This window comes from Nuphar pumila, chromosome 4, assembly GCF_984573655.1.
Source record: "Nuphar pumila chromosome 4, dmNupPumi1.hap1.1, whole genome shotgun sequence".
In the NCBI taxonomy this organism is placed as follows: domain Eukaryota; kingdom Viridiplantae; phylum Streptophyta; class Magnoliopsida; order Nymphaeales; family Nymphaeaceae; genus Nuphar; species Nuphar pumila.
Genome location: NC_143252.1, coordinates 127,081,507 through 127,106,561, shown reverse-complemented (window position 1 = coordinate 127,106,561; position 25,055 = coordinate 127,081,507). Strand labels below are relative to the sequence as shown.

At 39.7% G+C, this 25,055-nt stretch overlaps 1 protein-coding gene across 2 annotated transcripts in view; it reads left to right on the top strand.

Moving 5' to 3' along the window:
* Positions 1–25,055, top strand: part of LOC149840977 (alpha/beta-Hydrolases superfamily protein) — a 63,440-nt gene that overhangs the window by 29,438 nt on the left and 8,947 nt on the right. For both annotated transcript variants that reach the window (XM_090003515.1, XM_090003514.1), the window contains exon 3: positions 13,097–13,256. In XM_090003515.1, coding sequence (XP_089859641.1) covers positions 13,097–13,256 — 160 coding nt within the window. The remainder of the gene's footprint in view (positions 1–13,096; positions 13,257–25,055) is intronic.

The following is a 25,055-nucleotide window of genomic DNA, read 5'->3' as shown; positions in this document are numbered from 1 at the left end:
ATACTCTATTTGAACTTTGGGAGGAGTTGACCATTCTTGAGCTCCAGTGGCATTGCTCCAAAGACATTGAGCTTCGACAAAGGCAAATTGATGCGACACACTTTTATCAATTCGTTAATAGTTTGTGACTCAAATTTGAGACTACCAAGTCAGCTCTCCTTTATAGAGGAAAATATCCCTCTATTGTGGATACCAATGTTGTGAAAAGCATTGAGGTGTAGCATAGCGCTCCAATGAAACTGAGGCATAAAGCGTAAGCCTCTAATTTTTTTTTGAAAACTTAAAAAAAATATCTAAAGTACAGATAAATAAAAAAATGCTTTATTGATGAAGCAACAACCAATAAGAAATAAAAAATAAATAACGAAAAATATGAGATTAACATGTAAAAGTAATATTGAAGAAACAACTTGATCTATGTAAACAAATAAAATATGAGCATTCAATAAAAAATTAAGTAACGAAATCTCTAACAATCAAATTTCTCAACATCATGTCATCTTCAAAAAATGCATATTAGCGTTAACAACCAAATGTAAATGTATTTGTCCAAAACCCTCAACATCATGTCATCTTCAAAAAATGTATATTAGCATTAGCTTGTAATATTTAGATTGTAATATTTGACACAAGCTAAAACTCATTATCATTGACACTAATTATTGACATAACACGCAAATAAGCATAAAATGCTTGTAATATTTTGCCTTTTCTTATAGCTTAGAAGAAGAAAATTACCTTCTTGGCTAAGCACAAAAATAGAAACAGAAAATAAGCACAAAAACAAAAATTACCTTCTTGGCTAAGCAAAAACATACAAATAAGCACAAAAACAAAAAGAGAGAGAGAGAGAGAGTCCTTCCTCCTTTCGGTAGATAGAGACGAGAGAGTGGGAGAGTGATAGACGAGAGACAAGAGAGTGGGAGAGCGACAGACGAGAGACGGACGAGAGAGAGGGAGAGGCAACAAAGAGAGAGAGAGAGCAAATAGAAAAAGTGGGAGGCCCCAACCTTAATTAGGGCCGGGGCCTCCCTCTTTCTCCCCATGTGGCCCCCATTTGACCTTGATAAGCAAATGGGGTGCACCTCGCCCTGAGGCATACACCTCAGGCATTTTGCGTTTCAGGCCTGCGCCTCAAGGCAAAAGGGGCCTCGCCTTGGGGTGAGGTGCACCTTTTGTGCCTTGAGGCACATTTTTAATAACGTTGGTGGATACTCTTTAAGAGCTAAGTATGGAAGAGAATAGATTGAAAAGACATTGTTTCAAGAATGAAGATGACTCAGTCTTAGCTGTTTCTAGGCCAAAAAATTACACCCTCACATAAAAGCACCTCACTTTAGGAGACAAGGTAATGAGTATGACAACAAAAGAAAGATCACTTGTCACTATTGCCATGAACTGGGACACATTAAGCCTTTGTCTCAAATTAAAAGGAAGGGAAGAGAAAAAGGCGGCTTTGGTTGGACCACCTCAAATGACTAACAACATAAGCAACCACAAGATACATTCATTGGAAGCATGTTCTTGTCTCAATTGGTGAAAATACTTCAACCTCTTCTCAAAGGAGCATCATCCTCAACTGGAGCCGCAGTCTCATCCTTCTCCAATCCTGGTATGTAATACCTATAATTTTTAATATAAATTTTAAGAAATTTTTATGTAAGATTTGCGTAAGTTTGGACCGGATTGTGATCCGATCTAGTTTAAATCAGGAGATGGAGCTTTACAAGCTCAAGATTATGGATTCGAACTGGGTTTAGATCGTAAAAAACTCTAGAAGAACTTGTTTAACGAAGCGAGTCGGATTCATAGCATGTAGGATAAAGATACATAGACCCTGATGCCCAAGGGGGGCAAATACGAACGATAATTTATATAGAATGGTTAAGTGGTGGCCTCCGCTAGTACTTTCTCTCTCTCCTCTCTCTACTTTCTCTCTCTAGTTTCTCTCTACTCTCTCCCTCTATTCATTACTCTCTCTATTCATTCCTCTCTCCTCTCCCTACTTTCTCTCTCTACTCTCTCTACCTTATCTCTCTCTTTACTTTATCTCTCTCTATCTTCTCCCACCGCCTCTCTCACTCACTCTCCCCCCTATTAAATATCTATCTTTCTCCCATTCATTCCCCTTTCCCAAACCCTCCTCTCACTCTCTTACTCTCCCCTCTCACCCTCTCATACGAACACCCATCACCACTCACATCCTCTCACACGAGCTGCCCACCCACCGAGCACCACCACACGGCCGAACCACCATCTCCCTATTTGTCGGGCACTGTCGGTCACCACTGATCTTCCCCCTGTTCGTCGGAACGCCAACATTATCCCCATTTGGTCACCAGCCATCTCAGCACCCCCCATCCTTATCGACAGAGCCCCTGACCATCGTCAGGGCTCCCTATCGGCTGGGCCACTCGAGCTCAATCGTGCGACCCCTGCTGCGGCTTCCTCCCTGTCGGTTGGGCCACCTAAGCTTAGTCGGGCAATTCCTGCCGTGGCCTCCTCCCTATCGGCTGGGCCATCCGAGCTTTGTCGGGCGACTTCTGCTGCGACCTCCTCCCTGTTGAGGCCAGTCGACCCCAACAACCGGTCTCCTTGTTGAGGCCAATCGACCCCAACCGCAACCTCCTTCCTACTGAGGCCAACCGAGCCCTATCGCCGCCCCTGCCGCCCCCCACCCCACTCTGTGACTTTTAGTTGTGAAGAAGAGGGAAGAAGAAGGAGAAAGGAAGAGGGAAGAAGAAGAGAAGAAAAAGAAGGGAAGAAAAGAAAAGGGAAAGAAGAAAAAGAGGAAAGGAAAAAGAAGAGTAAAAGAAAAAAAGGAAAGGAGAAAAGAAAAGAAAAGAAAAGAAAAGAAAAGAAAAGAAAAGAAAAGAAAAGAAAAGAAAAGAAAAGAAAAGAAAAGCGGATGCCGCTATCGCCGCATGCCGTCATTTTGCTGCCATGGTTATAGTCACATTGGGACTCGTGCACACCACCTCAGGATCTGCGCCCTATCTTAGGATCCATGCACACTATCTCATGAAGCGTGCCATTACCACTTACAAGATTGCCTTGTAATCTGTGCTGCACTTGCCTCATAGTCGCCATCGACGACTCGCATGGTCGAATTGCCACTGAAGTTCATGCCAAGTTAGGGAAAACCCCCAAAGCGAAGGACACAACTAGAGAGGTACAATTCTTTAATTCCTTGCCTTGTTCGTGGGATAACTGCACAAAAATTTAGGCAATCCTTGCCCTGAGCTTCGGTGACATATGTAAACCCTTGAATGAAGCTTTTTGGACCGAAGTTGGGGAATTGGGGAATTCATAATTAGAGAACCGGATTATTCAAAACTTTATGAAGTGTTTTGTTTTGCAGATTGAATGCTAAAATTGAAAGATAAAAATGGAATATATACAATTACGTGTTTTGCAAGAAAGAATATTAAAAGTGTATGTATATGTGTGTGCACATGTTTTAAGCTAAAGTACATACAAACGTATTCTTAACATCGATATGCAACAAATACGTACGAAATCGAGCACATATATGAATACTCATGTAATGAGGTGTACGTGTATGCAATCGAGCATACTTGCGAACATTTGTGTGTTTAATTGTGTTTGTGTCTTGGAACGTCATACAAATGATTGTTTGTTTGTGTGCATATGCAGTTGAGGCATATACCTGAATGTTGTGATGCGATGCTTGCGTATGTAACTGACATACGTAAGTACAAATGGAATGTGTTTGGGATGATAGGTTTCATGAGATAGAATATATTACATGCATTAGAATTTAACTACATAGAATGTATTTCTCACTTTAGAATTGATCTGCATAGGATATATTGCATGCATTAGAAGATAATTGTTATTTCTAAATTTCGTAGAAATGGGTGGATGTATATTTAAGAATATGTTCAGATATATGTTGTGAATTCAGGGTTTGTATACGATTCATTTACACCCTACTCAAGTCTTCAGAGATAAAGACAAGAACTGGTTCGGTTTAATTGGATCTAGATATGAAGCATATATATTGGTTGGATGTTGGAACCAATGTGGGAACGAGAAGATGACAAGTCAAAGATATGCTCTGGTCGAGCTGGGTGGTTGCATTGAGGACCAAAAGGCCAACAATATCTAAAAGCAGAAAAGACCAAGATAACCTTCCATGGAACTGGGGTGACTTGCAAGTTTGGTTAGGGTCGAGTTTCATCATACCTGGTGTTAAGAGTTGACCCCTTGGTAGGCGGACTCACTAGGGTTGTGTTCAAGAGACGATATATATATAGTAACCCATATCTTCAAACACGTGAAGTGTTTGAAGATACGTTGGACGAACCGTCACCATTGATTGCGCGTGATCAAACAACGATGATTCATCATTTTTTTGCGTACTCTAGAGATTTAGCACTGGTCTTGATCGTTGCTAAATCTCTAAGCAAAAAAATGACATTTAGCAGCAGTTCAAAACTGTCACTAAATGTCCATTTTTGGGAAAAAGAATGTGCGACATTATGCCTCACATTCAAACGTGTTCAAAGGAAAACATGTTCGAAGATACGGGTTTTCCTATATATATAAAGCGAGAGAGAAGAAAGGAAAGATGATTCCAAAGGGAGATCTTTTTCTCTCTCTTTGAGAGGTCGTCCACGAGTGTAACAACCCCAACCGACCCTCATAAAAATAGTAGATTTTTTTTAAACAATTGCGGAAACACATCGCATCACAAATTTAATATACCAAACCATAAACTAAACTGTGCATTTTATCCACGGAAGAATAATTCAAACTTTATTAATTTAAATCAAAAGTCAAACATACTAGAACATGAAAATCGTGTATATCATATGAGCCATCCTGTCAGAACCCAAAAACCACTCACACAACTCATAGTCTCCAGCTAACTAGTCAGGACATCACAGAGCATCCATTCTTGTAAAACAGTTTTAAGAAAATGGGTAAGAACCGAAGTCCTTTATACAAATTCTTCTAAAAATAAAAAAAGTAAAGGAAATAACATAAACAGATTCATGCATAAATTTCAGAGGAATATCACAAACAATAATTTACCACAATCAACTTACCATTCAAGCATTTAAACAAAATATCATGCGGAATCAAATATTATGCAAAACCAAATATGTATAAATGCATGAACTAATGCTAAACAATAAATATGTATGATTCAATACACATGCATGAATAACTTATTAAGTTATTTATCAGAGTTGCTTTTGCATGCACGTCCCTATTAAATGTACACAAGTTTAATTTTCACTTTTCCTTAAATCCACAGATACTCAAAACGGGCATTAATTCCTGAAGTACAAGTTAGGTTCCCAATTATAGCTTAACATACAATTTGTATTTTATTACTGGGTTTCACACTTGTTCTTCGACCGATATCAAGAATCAACACCATCCATCGGAACATTAGAAATCAACATCTAATGTCAGGACATAAAGAAAATCAACATTCACTGACGTCACTTTCTTGGTATACCAATAACTACAGTTGAGTCAACACCACCCCCAGGCAAAGTGACTGAATCTCCCTAAAACTATGGCCGGGAGGTGAACAACCATATCGGGTTGAGGGGCACAATCACACACGGAGTTTTAGTATCCTCACGGTTTCCCGCCGTCTAAGATTCTTACAATGTGAAAGGGACATCAAGGAAGAGATTAATTATATTGTTTGGTTTTTTTTACCTTTTTAAATAATTTCAAGTTCTTTACGTAAGAACCGTTTTGCAAATCAACATGCAAAACCAATTTTGGGCCCTGGCCTGCACAATTTAATAGTGCAATTAATTTTGAAAAACTATTAAATTTTCAGAAATAAATTTTGCAATGCATAAATAAAATCAACAATACTTGGATCAACACGTGCTCTTGGCCTGCACGGCCAGCAGTGGTTCACATTTGACCACCAACATATCTCAAAAGTAATTTATGCATCTTTGCAAAATTTATGTGAACATGCAACACATTTATTGCTTCTAAACATGTTCACAATACACATTCAAACACACAAAATGAATGCACAGGAAGCCAAACGCATACACATGCAAATAGATGTTTGCAGAACACATTATCATGATCAATTTCTTGTATAAACAACCAAACATGCAATGATCACAGTTATGCAAACATCAAATAAATTTCAGATTCATGCGTATGATATGCACAACTGCAAGGCGATCAAATTAAAATCATGTTTATGTATCATTTCAGAAGGAATGCATAGATCAATCTTAAACATGTGCATGACCAAATTCATGTACTAAATCAACTATGCAGAAATTTCTGTCGAACCAACAATTAGGGCTGATCCATGTACATGATCAAATTCATGTACATGGGTTGTTCAATGCTAAAAAATACACTTTAACAATATGCTGGCTGATCCATGTACATGATCAAATTCATGTACATGGGTTGTTCAATGCTAAAAAATACACTTTAACAATATGCTGGCTGATCCATGTACATGATCATAATCATGTACATTTGTCAGCCACACTAGAAGAAATCTTGTACCAGCTTCATGTTCACAAACATGTACGTGGGTCGGCCAGACCCCACTCAAACATGTACCAAACCTTGCTGGCTGATCCATGTACATCTTCTTGGCCAAACCATAGGTACATGTGGACCAGCCTGCTGGTTGATCCATGTACATGTTCACGAACATGTACATGGGTCGGCCAGGCCATAAGCCCACTACTATGCATGTTGGACTGCATAATCATCTATGCTAAACTCAATAAAAAAATTGAAACATATAATTAATTTCAGATGCATGAGTATGTAATTCGGCTAACATGAATAAAAACAACACGTTCGAATGCATGAGCATGCATCTGGACAGATCTGAATCAAAATCAAATAATCATATATTCGACAGATCTGGACCAGATCTGCCTAATGCATACACTCGGCAGATCTGATCCAAATTAGTGCACCTAAACTTGGCAGATCTGCATGTAAATTCGGCAGATCTCATCAGATATGCATGCATATATTCAGCAGATCTGAACCAGATCTGCACACTTGTGAAACTTGGCTGATCTGCCCGAGTATTGCTCGGCAGATCTGACCCCGATCTGCTTGAGTATACACTCGGCAGATCTGAACCAGATCTACAGGAGTGTACATACTGGGCAGGACTAAAATAAACTAAATATTTTTCAGATGTGAAATTTTAGATGCATATGTATGCATACGCCCGAAACAATAAAATATATTCAGCTATATGCATGTCAAAAGAATTAACAGATCTGAACACACACACACACACATATATATATATATATCACACACACACACACACACACATATATATATATATATATATATATGTGTGTGTGTGTGTGTGTGTGTGTGTGTGTGCGCGCGCGTGTGTGCGCGCGCGTGTGTGCGCGCGCGTGTGTGTGTGTGTACGGTATGCATGAGCAAAACGAGATTCACAAAACTGAACCATATGATATTTTCAGAGACAGGTAAAACAATATCATTTTTCATGGACTGTATACACATATTCACAAATAAATTCAATGGCATGAACGATAAAAATTACTAAGTCTGATTATATGCATCATATGTATTTTTTGCTATGCATAAGCCATGAAACAGAAAATCGACATGCCTATTTTTGGATGAAAAATCGTCAAACCTGGGTATGTATATGCCTTTATATATTCTGATACGTGAATCAAGAAATCAACATATATATATTCAAATTTTTGATGCATAAGGGAAATCGTCATCCATAAAAAAATAAATAAATCTGCATATATATATATATATATATATATTCAACACTATTTATATATATATATACATAAAATCAGATTTCTCTTTTTTTTTCTTTTAATACCTATACGTAAATCGATTATACATATTTCTTGCCCATAAGAACTTAGAGAGAAACCCGTACCTTGATCGAAGTTCGGAAAAAGATCAGAGAAATCGATAGATGTATGAAAAACTAATTTTTTTCTTCTTTTCTTCTCCTTCTTTCATCCTTTTCTTTTCTCTTTTTCTCTCTCTCTCTCACACACACAAGTTTTGGGTTTTCCCTTTTTTTCTCTGTCTAACTCTCTCTCTAGAACGCGAGTTCTAGAGAGAGGGAGAGACCAACCCCTTTTATATTTGTTTTCTAATATTTTATTTTATTTATTTAAGTAGTTTTAATCTAGAAGGAGTGACGTCCCCCCTATATAACCTTAGTTAGGTAGAGTTTTACTTCGTGTAGAACTCTACACTACCTTCTAGATATTATCCTTTTTAATTAATTATTTTATTGATTATTTTATTTAATATTTTAGAGAATATTCCAGAGAGTGTCGTCCCCCTCTGGAAGACCTCTATGGGGTAGAGTTCTACCCCAGGTAGAACTCTGCCTCATCCAATTTAAATTTGAAGTTGATTTTAAAGTTTTAAATTGACCATGGATGGATTTCGGATCCAGATCTGGATCCAAGATCCAAATTCATATCCAAATCTACATGGATTTTACTTGGACCAGATCTTAGTCAATATAGATCCTGAACTGGGTCAAGATCCATATTAACTTGGATAAGACAGAGCGGATCCAGTCCGATTCAATCCATAAGAATATCAAAAATAGAAGCGGGTCATTTTTAGCAAATACGATCTTTGAGCCAACCGTAATTCAATTTCGAAAAAACAGGTTGCCAACGTGATCAGTATTCTGAGGTTGATCTAACGATGTTTTTACCTGAATTTTGCCTCTAAATTTTGCCTGAATTTAACTTGAATTTCGCTCAAATTTAAAGCTTAAAAACCAAAAATTTCTCAAATCATAATTAGCTCAACTAGGTCTTGTCAATGGGCTCTGGGCCACACCTAGACCCAACTGACGCCACCTATAAAATTAACTATTTCTCACAATGTTATCAATTTTTAAATAAATATAAAATATAAAATTATATTTATCGATTTTAAAAATCATAGAAAATACATGATATTACAACGAGAGAGATGTGTCTTTTGTTTACAAAGAAAGAAGAAAAGAAGAAGATAATAAGAGAGAGAAAAACTAAAATCTTTCATTGATTCTTTAGGTTCTCACACTTACATAGTTATAGCTCACATAATTCAAGTTCTCTCTCAAATACAGTCAAATCACTCAACCAAAACATAATACAAAAGCAAATAACTTAAGCAAATACGGAAGCAAGAAATCAGCAGTTAATGATCAGGATAACACAATTTTAATTCGTATTAAACCCAAACTCAAGCCAATATGAATTGGTTTGGGTTTGGTTTTGATTAATGTTGGTTTTGATTAATCACTAGAATCACAATCCACAATTTTATCATTATGTTTAGGTAATAAATCAAACAAGAAGGCATACTCAAGATCTTCCTTAGAGTCTTTAACATGAAATCCTTTTTCATTTTCAAGAAATGTAACATTTCTCGAAACATAGAGCTTATCATTTTTCAAATTATAACATCTATATTCTTTTTGGTTATCAGCATATCCAATAAATGTATATTCTATGGCTTTGGAGGAGAGTTTGTCATGATTTTCAAAAAGTACAAGACACGTGCATCCAAACACCCTCAATCTTTTCAAATCTGGATTAATTTTAAAAAGTTTTTCTATTGGGTATTTGCTTTCCAAATTTGATGAAAACATTCTATTTATCAAGTATATCGCGGTGAGAGAGTCTTTGGGCCAAATTTTTTTTGGATTTTTTTTCAATTAAGAAAGTTCTAGTAGTTTCAACAATATGGTGGTGTTTTCTTTCGGCAATTTCATTTTGTTGAGGTGTTTTGGGTCAAGATTTTTGATTAACAATCTCATGAGTCTTCAAATAAATTTGAAATTCATTTGATAAAAATTCATTAAGTTTGAAGGAGATTACAGTGGAGTCCTTTTCAGCCATGATCACGAGCAGTGAAAGAGGGGAAGCTTGAATCCTCAACCACCAACAAGAACGTAGGATCGAGAGAGGAAATATCACGACCACATGATCCTCAAGATTTCATGAACCGAGTAATACCATCTTTATACTTCAAGAGCATGTGGGTCTAATACCGTGTAATCAAATCATAAAGAAGAATACAAGAGATAGAAATTGACAACAAACTGAAACACAAGCTACTATGGGCAAATACAAAATCCACTAAGGGCAATACAAATGCACTAAGGCACAAGAGAGTGAGAGATAGAGAGAAAACACATGAAAAAATATATTTTTATTAATTAGAATGCTCACAAAAAACATATCATACAATGGGGAATAAGGCCTATTTAAATAGGCACAAGAGGCTAGAGCTAGCTGTTAGGAGTGCTTGATGACTAGTCCAACTAGCTGTTGGACACTCCTAACAGCTAGTTCAACAACTATAATACATAAAATAAAAAAGAAAATGTAAAAATAAGGAACTAAAACATATATTTTTTATGCTACATATTATATGTTATATATATACACTATACATATATACATCAATAATATGTACATACTATGTAGTATATATGTACATATATAAATGTATATACATCAACATTTAACCGGAATATATATGTCTGCATCCTTGCACCCAAGTTTTTTGAAATTGTCATGTCGCACCCTTTGCACTCGCACCTATGTGACATAGCTTCCTGATTGAGACTTTCTTTTACTGACCTTGTTGAGCTTAAGGAGTTGCTTCCTTTTTTGCCTGCCATCTGTTGCCAAATCTCTATTATCAAGTTGACAAGTTGTGTATGGGATGATGATTTTATGTACATGTAAATGTTATCCATAAGTTCTTTCACAGAAGACTTAACAATAGAAATGTTTACAAGTCCTTACCTGTGGAGATAAATTAGAATCTTACTATTGTAGGTGTAAGGAAATGAGAGCTTCCAATGATGTTCACCAATCACCAAAGTGGACACACAAAAGTGTCACAACTTGGTCCACCAAAATACCAAAGTAAACACACAAAGAGCCACTAATAGGCTCACACACAAAACCCACTAAAGGGGCCAACACCAGAGGCTAAAAAACAATATTTTATTGATGTGAATCCATGCAAGAAGCATTACAATTTAGAGGGGAGTCATCCCCTATTTATACATAATCAAGGAGTCTCATAGAGACGTTGGAGCAGGTCCAACAACTCTATTTAGAGCCGTTAGGCCAGCCCCAACGTGTCTTTTAGGACTAGTCAACCTTGTGTTGACTAGTTTCAAAGAAACTAAAAAAAAAACTAACCTAATCTATCTTAGTTATATATATATATATACACACACACAATTTTTAACACTTTCCCTCAAACTTACGATTGGATAACCGAAAGTTTGTCTAAGAGAAAGTGAAATCTAGGAACAACGAGAGGCTTGAAATCTGCCAATTGATATTCTGAGGTAACACGAGAAAGATCGATAGTGCCCTATAGATACTTCTCTCGTACGTAGTGACAGTCCATCCCAATATGTTTGGTACATTCGTGAAAGGTCTAATTACTGACAATGTAGATGAAACTTTTGTTGTCACAACACATTCGTGATGCTCCTTTAATTTGAACTTCCATATGAGCCAGCAATGGTGACATTTTCATTATCATCTATTTTTACAAGGGCTAAAGGAGATAGAACAAGAAGAAATGAATAGAGAAGAGAAAGAAGAAGAAAGAGAAAAGCAAGGCGAAGATCACGAGCACTCTGTAATGAAATATGCGGAAGAATCCAAGAATGCTAAAGCATTCACTATGTCCCACACAGACAAATGCAACAAGCATAAGAGAGAAAATCCACTAAGGGATATACGAAAGGCCTTATAAAAAGGCTACACACATGAAAAATAATATCACTATTATTGAAGAGGAGCTCTCAAGAGCAATACAACATACATGGGGGGTTCCCCCTATTTATAAGAAAAGGAGACCAAAGGGGCTCCCAATAGAGTCGTTGGGAGCCCCCAACGGTCACATATGTGACCGTTGGGGGCCCCAACGACTCCATTGTGGGGCCTCTTTTCGGTATCCAAAAAATACAATTTTAAAAATAAAAATAAAAATAAAAAATAGTAAAATAAGACAAACAAAATAAGTACCCCTATGGGGTACTTTGTGAAATGACCATAATACCCCTATCGGGTATTATGGTATTATTACATATGTTTTAACACACTCCACCACCAAGCAAACACCACCGATTAAGAGCACAAACACTCCTTCACCAAGTAAGCACTACCAATCTATCACTTGAAACACAATCACAATCTCACAAGTACTTTAATAGGATTTGCAAAAGAGCTTCAACACTTTCAAGTTTTGAGTAGCACACTTTTTGATGTATTGAAAACAAATTCAGCTTGATCACCAAGCTCTTGAAACACTTGTGTTGACTAGTTCCAAAGAGACCAAAAAACAAAAAAAGAAACTAACCTAATCTATCCTATATATATACAATTTTTAACATTTTAACAGTAGGCAGCTAAAAGACATCTTTTAATTAACAACAATATTTTTCTTTCATCTGTTCTATTTCTTATTGCAACTGGCCGAGCTGTCTAGTTGTAGTGTCGCCAGATGGTAAGACAAATAGTTGCACACAGTTAACAGGGTACATACCGGCTCTTACCTGCAGAGCTTCAGCAGATAAGGCTGACAGGGCCCCACATCTGCTGCGCCATTTCATTTTTTTCATCTGTTCTAGTTTTTCATGATTATGTACTGAGAGAACTTAACACTGTGTTAACACTGTGGTAGATCTTTGGGATGTTACAACCAGTGGCATGAACAGGAACATGCATGGGTTTGGATACCGGTGTTTGCATCTGCAAAAGGCATGTATTTTTTGTGATATCTAGTTGTGATTGCAAGAGAGATCTCTGGGCATGCATTTGGTTTGAATGCGGTTTACATATGATATTTCAGTTTATACATGGATCCTGGTTATAGGATTGAGTTCTACATTTAATGCTTCTCATGTTATGTGTCTGCATGTAACGTGGATTTTTCACCTTTTTTTGTTTGATGAAATGTGGATTTTTCACTTATTCGTTTCTTATCTAGTTTTGGTATTACACCACTGCTTTGAGTTGTTTCAACCTAATTCTTTTTCCATTTGCAGAAAGTGAGACAATAATTATTGGAGGAGGGCATGCCGCAACAATTGCAGTTCGTGCTGCAACAAAAGGTTTGTTGAAGTCATCAACCATTGCTGCTGTTGCTCCTACGTGGGCTGGACCCCTCCCCATTGTTTTTGGTCGAAGTTCAGACATGGAATCTAGGTACATGCTTCTTTCAGTGGATGATGCTTATATTGCATGAGATCATTATATTTTTGCATGTACGATTCAGCTATTTTCTCTGGGCTTACTTTTGATAATACCTATTGACGTGTGATGTTTGGTGTTTATGCATCCTGGTTCTGATTCAAATTTGGTCCTGGTTATGTCTATTGAAACTAGTCTTGTATTATTTTTGTATCACTGTTTTACCCCTTTTATTATTTGTTTCTTTGTACTATGTTGAAGGGATATTATTGTAAATTGATGCTTCTGTAATGATTTCATTATATTAGAAGGAGTTGGCACGACTTCCCACATTGGGAATCATGGCCTTGCTGCAGCCCTATTGCTGGTTCATATTCTTCTCTTCTTGTTTAAATACTTTGGTCTATTCCATACCAAAAGTTCACATGATACCAGAGCATGGGATTGAAGATTGATTCATCTTGGTGAGTTCCATTGATCCTACTTCTGGTGTTTCTTCTTTTCTTCTTATCATCCTTCTTTTCAAGTCTTTTCCTGATTTCTTCTCTTAACATCTCCATATTCTTCTGGTATTCTTTGATTCCCAATCAAGTTTCGAATCCCTAATATCCTCTTTTCTCTTTGTTTACTTTCTTTTAAATAAATCATTTTGGGTTGGGATTAAATCGTCAAATCTTCTCATCTCTGCTGTCTTTATTATTCTGGTTTTTATTTTGCTAGGACATTTTAATCTTGCAAGGGAAGTAGGTTGATTTTGTTTGTTGGGTTGTTCTGCATCAGTTTTCTTTCTGATCTGATCTGAGTTGCTGTATTACCAACTGCAAAAAAAAAATGCAGACATGTTTCAAATCTGAATCTTTATTACTGGCTGTTTGGGATATTTTTTTTACTGTGAACTAATGTTGTAATTATCGTATCAGAACTCATATCACATGAGCTCGAGATATGGGTGTATCATACCATATCATAAGATACAGGAAAAACTCGAATTAAAAATCAAAAGTCCTAAAAGATTGCAAAAGAAAAAACAGAAAAATCTCCAAAAAATTAAGGAAAAAAATCATAGAATGCAAAAAAAACCCATGAATATATGCCTTATGAGTTATTAAACATAAACATGCACTAGTAAAACATTCAAAACAAAACTAATAACACTACTAACAGACATTTAAAAAAAGTCACAACTCACAAGCATGAATGCTTGATATCAAAGTTATATATTACATAACAAAACAAAACAAAACAAAACAAAGCAAAAGAAGCATCCTAATCTATCAATCATAACAAAAACAATACTCAATTAATGGATCTTCTTCTTCTGAGTTGTCTTCTCCTCCTCCACATCATCTCTGAGCCAGCATAATCATTTTTGTCATCATCCACCTGAGCCTCCATCTCAACCTCTAGTTGGCTCCAATCCAAGACACCTGGTTCTTCTAGCCACTCATCCAGTATGTCGAGGTTGACTGATGGGGTCGTAGCTACTCTTCTGGCATCTTATCGATTCTCTTTGTATTTGTCTGCAACATTCAAATATTAATTTAGAATACAAGTTGTATTAAAGTAAATCCACTAACATATATCTTAATGTTACCTTCGCTTCAATCTCATGTTGTAGGCGAAAAATACAAAATCATTTAGTCGTGAGGGCTCCAATCTAATCCTTTTCTTTGTGTGGATGCACTAAAAAAAACTCCAATTTCTCTCGCATCCACTCGTGCTGCATCCTTGATCCGATATACGCTGTGTAAACCTAGATAATGCATGAGAATCTCCACCAAACCTATTCCACCATTGGTCTGAACCAACAAAAGAAAAATATATTATGAAATCCTTGCAATACAAAAATGCATAATTAAATATTATAAGTTAATAACATTAAATTTCAAATGCGTACCTGACTGCAATGAGTTACACAATTGGATTGCGTTCCTTCATCCAAAGTCTCCCTTGTTTTATTCATACTTGGTTAACTCCAAATGAATGTCTTTGGAGTCTGTGATCTACATTAAGTTTTTCAATGCAATTTAGGATGCCCGTTTGTACTTCCTTATTATGGGGGAGAATTTGATGGTTGGATTAAAGTTGGAGGCAGTAACATGAATGGCTTGATGGTGTTTGTGAGTCCAATCAATCACCTTCTAAACTAGCATATTATACTTTTTCTTGCTATTGAATTTCTCTAATCTGCTCTTTTGCCCTATCCATGTCATGATACAAGTAGGGCATAGCTGGTGCTTCATCATTGTCCACTCTCCTCAATTGTTATCCTCAAAAACATACTGCACCTCTTCTAAAACTCCATGGAGAGGACTATCTCCGCAATGCCAATCCCAATAGGTTTCTATGCAATCTTCATTGCAATCTACTCATCTGAAGCAAACATTTTCTTTAATTCATTTTGATGAATGACAAGGCTATACACAATTAAAACATTTGTAGCAAACCTTGTCAATGACGATGTATCAACTTGGCTTCCTTGGTAAACCTTCTCATCAAGTTTAGGATGGTCGAATGGTTATAGATGAATAGTTACTTTCTTGCACATTTCAGTGAACTCAAAAATGTATATCTCTGTAACGCCCCAAAATTTCAACTTGTGATTTCGAAAACATTTTCGAAAAACATTTCAAAGATTTAAAGTTTTCACTTTTAAAAGCGACAACGGAAGACATTTAGAAAGGAGTACAAGTTAACAAATCTTGGGTACGTTAGCTGAAAAACCATCATTTCACATGAACAACTACTTAGAGGAATTGGGGAAATAAAGCAATAGATCATTAATAAAATCTGCAGTTTATTACAAAATGAGCATTTTTCCAATGTCTAATAATCTAAAGAAAAACTCCAAAACTCAGAGCTAAGACGCCAGCAGAAAGAAGAGAAATCTTAAGCCATATTGCACTACGCCATCAGCCGCTTGTTAAGTCCTACTCATCACCCGCCCATGAAATGGGTCAGTTTAATAACAAACCAGTAGGTGCATGAATAGATAAAGTAGAATAAAATAAAGCAGGACATTCATGAGATAAACAGTTTATTACATTAAAACAACAAGTACAATTGCAATCTATTATAGCAAGTGTAACATATGCATAGAGCTATTGTTTGAAACATTTCAAGCAGTGTAAGTCTCAATCAACTACAACTATTTAAAAAAAAGATATTATTTAAGTTCGGATATTAACTAGCCTCTGGGTACGCACAGACGCGAAACGTAGAAACAACCGAGTTCGATCCGGGGGTTTATTATGTCAAGTGTTTTTCATTAACCCGGATGGCTGACTGAGTCCGCTCTTAAGGGGACGGTCAGTAACCAAGAGAGTAAATCCCCAAAGACATTCGTGGCCCATGGATGCATCCAACTTCTGCAGAAGTACCTGAGAGTTACCGTAACGTAGGATAATTTACGGTAATCCCAATTCTCCTAACTCCGATGACTGGGGAAGCCGAGTCTTTTGCCCGTGGGGTGGTTGTTAACAACCTGTCCATTGGAGTTTTTGTACTATCCATCCTCTCCCTTGATAAACCTTGAAGGTCGAATGGGCACGACGGGGGTTTCTTAACCGCCGCCTCATTCTACATGCTTTGGTCTGTTAGGCCCACTCGAACATCTTGCCTGTGAAGGCGAGTTGTCACCATTTATGTGATCTCAGCATTGTGCTTAATGCACGCTTCGAGGTTGCTACAACCTCATCATCCAAACATCGTAACACACATGGGACATACTTGTCCAAAAGTACGGTCGTACCTACCTAGAGGTACGACTACGATGAGAGGGCAACATTTAATGTCTTGTGATTCTTTTGGTTCATACATGACATGTATTGCTCTTTGAGCAATTGGCCTGTGGATGTAAAACCCCATATAAAAAAAAAAATCTGTTTGGACCCGGGCCGGGTCGGGTCCCCCCTTTTTATTTTAGGGTTTTCAAAAGAAAAACCCGAGCATTCGGGCGCCACACCCCCCCCCCCCTTTCTTTCCCCTTCGTGTGCGGGCAAGTTGGGAAACCCACCAGGGGTTTCCCCTTTCGATTGCCCCTGCGCCTTTTTGAGGGAGGTTGGAGGGCGAGGGGAGTCACGCCTCCCTCTCGCAGCCCTCGCTCCCCCCTCCGCGCCGGTCTCCTCCCTGCTGCGCGCGCCGCCGACGCCGGCCACCATTTCCAGGTACGCCGTGCTCTTCTCCTCCCTCTTCTCTCCTTCCCCCCCCCCTCTGTCTCCTCGCCGGGAGGCCGACAGGCGGCGCACGGCCCCTGCCGCGCCCTCCCGCGTCCCCTGTACCTTTCGGAGGGTCGACAGGGAGCCCTCGGGCCCTGTCGCCATTTTTCTTTTTTTCCCTTTGCTACCGGGGCTGTCGAAGGGCCAGCAGGGGTCCAGTCACCCCTGCGGCACCTGTTGTCGTCATCGTTTTGGGGGTCGCCATGACTCGGTCTGGCAGGGGCCCAACCCCTGCCATTCGTTGACTCGGTCTGGCAGGGGCTGGGCCCCTGCCATTCGTCGACTCTTCCGGGCAAGGGCCGAGGCCCTGCCACCTCACCGCCATCGGCAGGGGCTCAGCCCCTGCCGTCACGTGTTTGTCGGCAGGGGCTCAGCCCCTGCCGATTCGATGTTTCCGGCAGGGGCTCAACCCCTGCCACTTGACGTTTCTGGCAAGGGCTCAGCCCCTGCCACCTTCATTTTCGCAGGCAGGGGCCCAGCCCCTGCCACCTAATCGGTTCTGGCAGGGGCTCAGCCCCTGCCACTCGGCTGTTGCTAGCAGGGGCTCAGTCCCTGCCACTTGATTGTTTCTGGCAGGGGCTCAGCCCCTGCCACATTTATTTTGCCGGCAGGGGCTCAGCCCCTGCCGCTTCTTTGCGTTGGCAGGGGCTGACCCCCTGCCGCCTCAGTAGTTTTCGACAGGGGCTCATCCCCTGTCGCCCCGTTGCTGTCTGCAGGCAAGGGCCCGCCCCTTGTCGTTTTTCGGTTTTCGGCCAGCAGGGGCACACCCCTGCTGCCTCTCTTTTTCTCCTATAGGCAGACTTGTTTTTCTACTTCTCCGCATAATAATTAGAGTAGCACTGTTGCAGACCTCGCATCGGACCCCCCGCTCTGGCTCCGCGGCCCGATCCTCGTATCATCTACACGCGTAGACGCACGCAGCTGCACGACATCCCGAGGTAGGGGAAAGTCGCACGATGGGTTTATAAGAATGAAATAAAATTATAAGGATTTTGTGATAGAATAGTTTATTTGGCATGCATTCTCACTCGTAGAATTTCCTAACTGGTGATTGTCTGTGTTGTGTTTCTGCATCGGTATTCTTTTGAAATTTCATACTTATTGTTGGAGCTCTACGAGTAGACTCATTGCTAGAAAGACCTTATTCCTGTATGTTCGCCTGGCTCACTGTTATAAGTTACTATAAATGCCTTATTGATTATTGCCTGATGAATCTTGGAGGTGACTTCTTGATTCTTAGTATTCGAGCATGCCAAGCATAATACAGACATTTATAAAACCTCGTGATAGGCTATCTATCGAGAACCCACAAATTTACTTTGGTAATTAGACCTGAAGAAAAGTATGATACAATAGTACGGGAGGTCATTCAGTACCTCAAAGTGATTAAGAAATTCCTTATTGATATCCATGAGATGATACCGGCCTCCCCAGGCCCCTCTGCTCAGAGAGCAATTCATGTTATGTATGAACCAAAAGAATCATAAACCATTATGCTGCCCTCTCATCGTAGTTGTACCTCTGGGAAGGTACGATCGTACTTTTGGACAAGTACGTCCCATGTGGGTTACGATGGTGGGATGATGAGGTTGTGGCAACCTCGATGAGTGCAATTAGCAAAAGGCTGAGATCACATAAAAAGGTGACCATTCGCCTTCACAGGCAAGATGCTCGAGTGGGTCTAATAGACCAGAGCATGTAGGATGGGGCGGCGGTTAAGAAACCCCCGTCGTACCCATCCGATCTTCACGGTTCATCAAGGGAGAGGATGGATGGTACAAAGACTCCGATGGACAGGTTGTTAACAACCACCCCACGAGCAAAAGACTCGGTTTTCCCCAGTTATCGGAGTTAGGGGAATTGGGATTACCATAAATTATCCTAGGTGGTAACTCCCAGGCACTTCTGCAGAAGTTGGATGCATCCATGGGCCACGAATGCCTTTGGGGATTTACTCTCTTGGTCACTGACCGTCCCCTTAGGAGCGGACTCAGTCAGCCATCCGGGTTAATGAAAACACCTGACATAATAAACCCCCGGATCGGTCTCGGCTGTTTCTACGTTTCGCGTCTGTGCGTACCCACAGGCCAGTTAATATCAGAACTTAAATAATAATTTTATGAATAAATGTAGATGACCGAGACTTACACTGCTTCAACTAACCACTCTTTGCACTTATTACATTTGTTAGAATAGACTACAACTGCTTTAATTACTTAAATATCATAACTGCTTATCTCATGAATGTCCTGTTTTATTTTCATTCTACTTATCTGTTCGTGCACCTACTGGTTTGTTATGAAACTGACCCATTTCATGGGCAGGTGAGGAGTAGGACTTCACTGGCGGCCGATGGCGTGGTGCAACGTGGATCAAGATTCATTTTCTTTCTGCTGGCGGCTTGGCTCTGGGACTTTTTTGGAGTTTTTCTTAGATTTATTGAACTTTGGAATAAAATGCTCATTTTGTAATAAACTGCAGATTTTAATCGATTGTCTTATTTCTTAAATCCCTTTAAGATGTTGTACATGTGAATGATGGTTTTTCAGCTAACGTACCAAGGATTGTTGACTTGTGTTCCTTTCTAAATGTCTTCCGCTGTTGTTTTTAAATATTAAACTTTAAATCTTTGAAAGGTTTTTCGATAAGGTTTTCGAAATCACAAGTCGAAATTTTGGGGCGTTACAGTGGAGGCCGACATTGTCTCATTTATATCAATAAAGTGTTGATTGCCCACTTCAAGGTACTTCATGACCCCTCGTAAAATTTATACCGTACCTGTCTTAAGGTCCGGTTACAATAGCAAATTCGTGGGTTTCTCGATGGATGACCCATCACAGTATTTCATAAAAATCAGTAATATACTTGGCATGCTCAGTTACTAAGAAACAGGAAGTCTCAGACAAGTCCTGAGACTGCTATGGATTCAATCATTTGTTCTGAGTAACCCACTTGGGATACACTTAGTTGCATCTAGCAACACATAACTAGCTCGCAAGCTTTATAAGCAGACAATCATTCTCGAGGAGTCAGCCTTGCACGAGGAAACCCTCCTCTCAAGCTTTTAGTGTTTGTACCCCATTTCACACCTTTCTAAAAGGATAAAATGTGGTACGTACACCTGCACACCCTATGAGGCGTGCTTGAGGGCAGCTACAAGTTTCATAATGAAATAACAACACGGCATATATAGAAAAATCACAACAGTGAGCAAGTACATAGACACAGTCATAAGCATTTCTGTAAAATTGAGTCCACCCATATTGCATACATTAAGCATGAAATTCCAGAGGAATAAGAACGAGGAAAACACTAACCAGACAATCATAAGTGAAATAATTCTTCAGGTAAGTAGGTATGTAAAATAACTATTCTATCTCAAAAGTCTTATATTTTATTTCATTCATCCAAAATTCTCGTGCGACTTTTCCCTACCGGGATGTCGTGCAACTGCGTGCGTCTATGAGTGTAGATAATACGAGGGTCGGGCCGCGGAGCACGAACTGGACCCGTTGCGTAAATCTGCAAGTGTGAAATATTCAATTATGCTAATATAATTAATGGTGCGACGAGGGCATGGGTAGGATCCCTACCAAACGAGTAAGCCTAGGCAGCAGAGGTATCACCCTTGTTGGCCTGCTAAAAGGACCGAGGATGGCAGGGGCTCGACCCCCGTCGATCCACAAGGGTAGGTTTAGGCAGCAGGGGACCTCGGCCCCTTCCTGACAGAACAACAAATGGCAGGGGCTTCTGCCCCTGCCTGCCAAAATAGCGAATGGTAGGGGCCTCGACCCCTGCCTGACAAAGAAGCGAAGGGCAGGGGCCTCGGCCCCTGCCTGACAAAACAGCCGACAGGGGCCTCGACCCCTGTCTCACGAAAGCGACAAGTAGCCGGGATCTCGGCCCCTGCTTGTCAACACCGAACGAGACCCCTGCCTGATAGAACAAAGAACGACAGGGGCCTCGACCCCTTGCCTGACAAACAAGAAATGGCAGGGGCCTCGGCCCCTGCCTGGCACAATAGCAAACGGCAGGGGCCTTGGCCCCTGCTCGACCAAATAAGGAATGGCAGAGGCCTCAGCCCCTGCCTTACTAAACAAGGGATGGCAAGGGCCTCGGCCCTTGCCTGAAGAACCGACGAATGGCAGGGGCCTCGGCTCCTGCCTGATAGAGTCACGACGACAAAAAGGGGAAAGATATGCATGGCACAAGGGGAGCGGGAGGGTGGGATAGGGGAACGACCGACCTCTCGTCGGTCGTCCGATAGCCCACTGGGAAGAGAGGGTGCCGCAGGGGCCACTGGCCCCCACTGGCTCTCCGACAACCTCAAGAGAGAGAGGGAGACGACAGGGGCCCTGTAGGTCACCTGTCGGGCCTCCGATGGACACAGAGGGAGTGAGAGGGCGCGGCAGGGGCCGTGCACCGCCTGTCGGCCTCCCGGCAAACCCTCAAGAAGAGGGAGAAGAGGGAGGGCACAACAGGGGCCATCGACCTCTTGTCGGCCTCTTGGCGAGATGACATCGAGGGAGAGAGAGAGAGGAGGAGGATTAGAAGACTGGGGGAGGAGAAGGGAAAAAATGCATACCTTTGAGGTCGTCGTCGGTGGTCGCAGTGGCGGCGGCTGTCGGACCAGAGGGAGGAGGCGTCGAGGTTCGCAAGGGCGTCGGTGCGAGGAGGAGGAGGAGGCTTGAGAAGGAGGCATGCCTCCCCTTGCCCTCCTGCGATGCTCTTAAAGAGCTCGAGGGGGGTGAAAATCGGGGAAACCCTCAAGGGGTTTCCCTTATCCAGTCGAGGAGGGGGGGAAAAGGAGCGGCGCACAGGGGAAAGGGTTTTCTCAAAACCCTTTCTCCTGTGTCGGCTTTTTAAAACCCGAACGAGGACGGACTCGGGTCGGGTCCGGACCCGGCCCATGTCCGATAATGATATATATATATATATATATGTATAACCGTGGGTTTTACAATCTCTCCGACTGTCCAACATCTTCAAGCATGAGATCAATTTAATATGCTGTATATGGACACCAAACAAAGCATTATTCCTCCTGCACCATTAATTCAACAACTTTGAAATTTGTTGCATTATTGTTAATGAATTGAACCACATTTTCAGGTTTAACATCCTTCACTACATCTTTAAAAATCACAAACAACTCCTTTGCCGTCTTTGGTCTATTAGATATATCAAAAGATTTAGAAAACATAGCACCTTTAGGACAAAAAAAAATATCAGATTTCGTTGTCACATGTCCATCTACCCATCTACCATGATGGTGCAGCCCGCAGTCTTCCAAGACTCTGAACTCACTATCAAGAGAAATTGGTGAGACTCAAGAAGAGAAACTTAAAAGAGAGGAAGGAGAAAAACTCGCATTCCATTAAAACAGAATGAAAGAATACAACCCTTTAAAAGCAAAAGACTTCTTTGTTACACTACACTTCTTTGTTACAGACAGGACAAAATACAACTAACTATAGAAGAATGACAATAATACCCCTATCAATTAGAATATGTACACTTATGAGGGGTAGCACCAGACATATATGAAAACTATATTACATGTCAACACTCTCCCTCAAACTTGGGATGATAATAGAATCATTCCAAGTTTGGAAAGAAATATTCTATAATGGGAAGGAAAAAGACTTCTAGTGAACACATCTGCGACTTGCTCTTTGGTTCCCACTTGTGAAAGTGATATTATGCCATCCTCATAAGCACGCCTGGTGAAATGACAATCAATTTCTATGTTCTTTGTTCGCACCTCTATCTCCAAACTTGCTATGGTTCCTATTGCACCATCTTGAGTTTGAGGGAGAGTGAAAATAGTGAGTAGGTTGTGTCTTAGGGGCATAGCTAGCATTTTGGTATTTGATGTCTTTTTGTTGTACATATTATTGTTTCTTTCTTGTTCTTATCTTTCTAAAGGGTATTTCAGTTTTTATAATGTTTCCTTGTAATGTAAGCCCAATAAAGATGGTAGACTCTCTTTTATATCTTTTTTTAATGAAATAAGACAATTTAGAGTTTTGCCCTTCACTCTAGTCTGTGTGCTTGTGCTTACTTCATATTGCAGCCAAACGGAGACAAAGCCCATTCCTTTCATAACCACATGGGTTACACTACCACCATTTGATCATTTTTGAACCAACATGATCAGGATATAAACTGCCTGCACAGGATCATCTTTTGCTCTCCTTTTCTTTTTCCTTTGACTTTTCCTTGGTAACAAATACATATTCCAAGGGCACAACTGTGGATCCATCGAGATGTCCCATCAAATCATGATTGCAAATGAATGGACTGATTTTTTTTCCATGTTATGAAATTGGATTCATCCAACTTTTCAGAAACAATGCACCGAACACTTGGTGAGCGGTCAAAAATGCCAAAAGCTCTAAAAATACTATGTCACACGGACTCGGCTCCAAGGTCGCCGCACCCGCGTCGACACGCACCGACACGGGTGCGGCTCGGACTCGGTCAACCCGACCCTGGGTGTGGTCAACACACCCAGGGTCATTTTGGTCCATTTTTTGGAATTTTTTTTTTGATTTTTTTTTTAAATTTTCTGGGCTACAGCTGTAAGGAAAAAAACCCATCACAACTAAAAAACCTGTACACTTTCAAGTTTTAAGTACAGAATGGGCACAACTCAAGTTTTTGTGGTTTTTTCCTGTATGAAGAAAGTGAATTATTACAGTGTATGAAGAAAGTGCCCAAAAGTGAATTATTCCTGTATGAAGAAAGTGTACAGAATGCCTTCACAACTCATCACCTGTCCCCCAATGGGCACAACTTTGACCGAGTCTTTTATATATATATATATTATTTATTTTTTAATATATATATAGCCGAGTCCCCGTGTCCAAAATTTTTGAAATTGCGCCGCACCCGTGTCGCACCCGCATCCGCACCCGCACCTGCACCCATGTGACATAGTAAAAATATGAAATCCCCAAAAATCCAGAAAGATAGGGTGAACCACCAATAAATATTAACTGCTGAGCAGAAAATGTTGCATACACCATCTCCATCTCACAAAATTTAGTTACTGCAAAATATAGATTAAATATTTTAAATAGTACTTTTGATTAAAATGACCAAAATACCCCTTGGTTAAAAATTAAGATTTTTAACTTGTTAAATTCATCTAGTAAATTCCAAAATTTAATGATATCACACCATATTTTACAAAACTCTTAAAAACATGTTTTTGATCAGAAGTAATATAATTAATTGTTAAATATTTGAAATAGTTTTAAAAATACCAATTTTACCCTTCTTAGCCAGAAATGAGTAATTGAGCATTTAAACACCAATAAATGAGATTTAAATGATAGAAATGCATTTCTAACTCGAAGATAAAGATGGATTATTTATTTATTAATAATATTCAAAATTTATTCATAATTTAGTCAAAAATCAATTTAAGAATGATATTTCCATCTTTCACACTAATTTAGGAAGAGAGTTTTTATCAAAAAAATTTAAAGAATACCTAGACCTATACAGTATTACACATAAAAAATCATGTCCTTATACCCATCAACAAAATGGTTTATGTAAAACCAATAAAAAAATCGGTTTTGGGTCG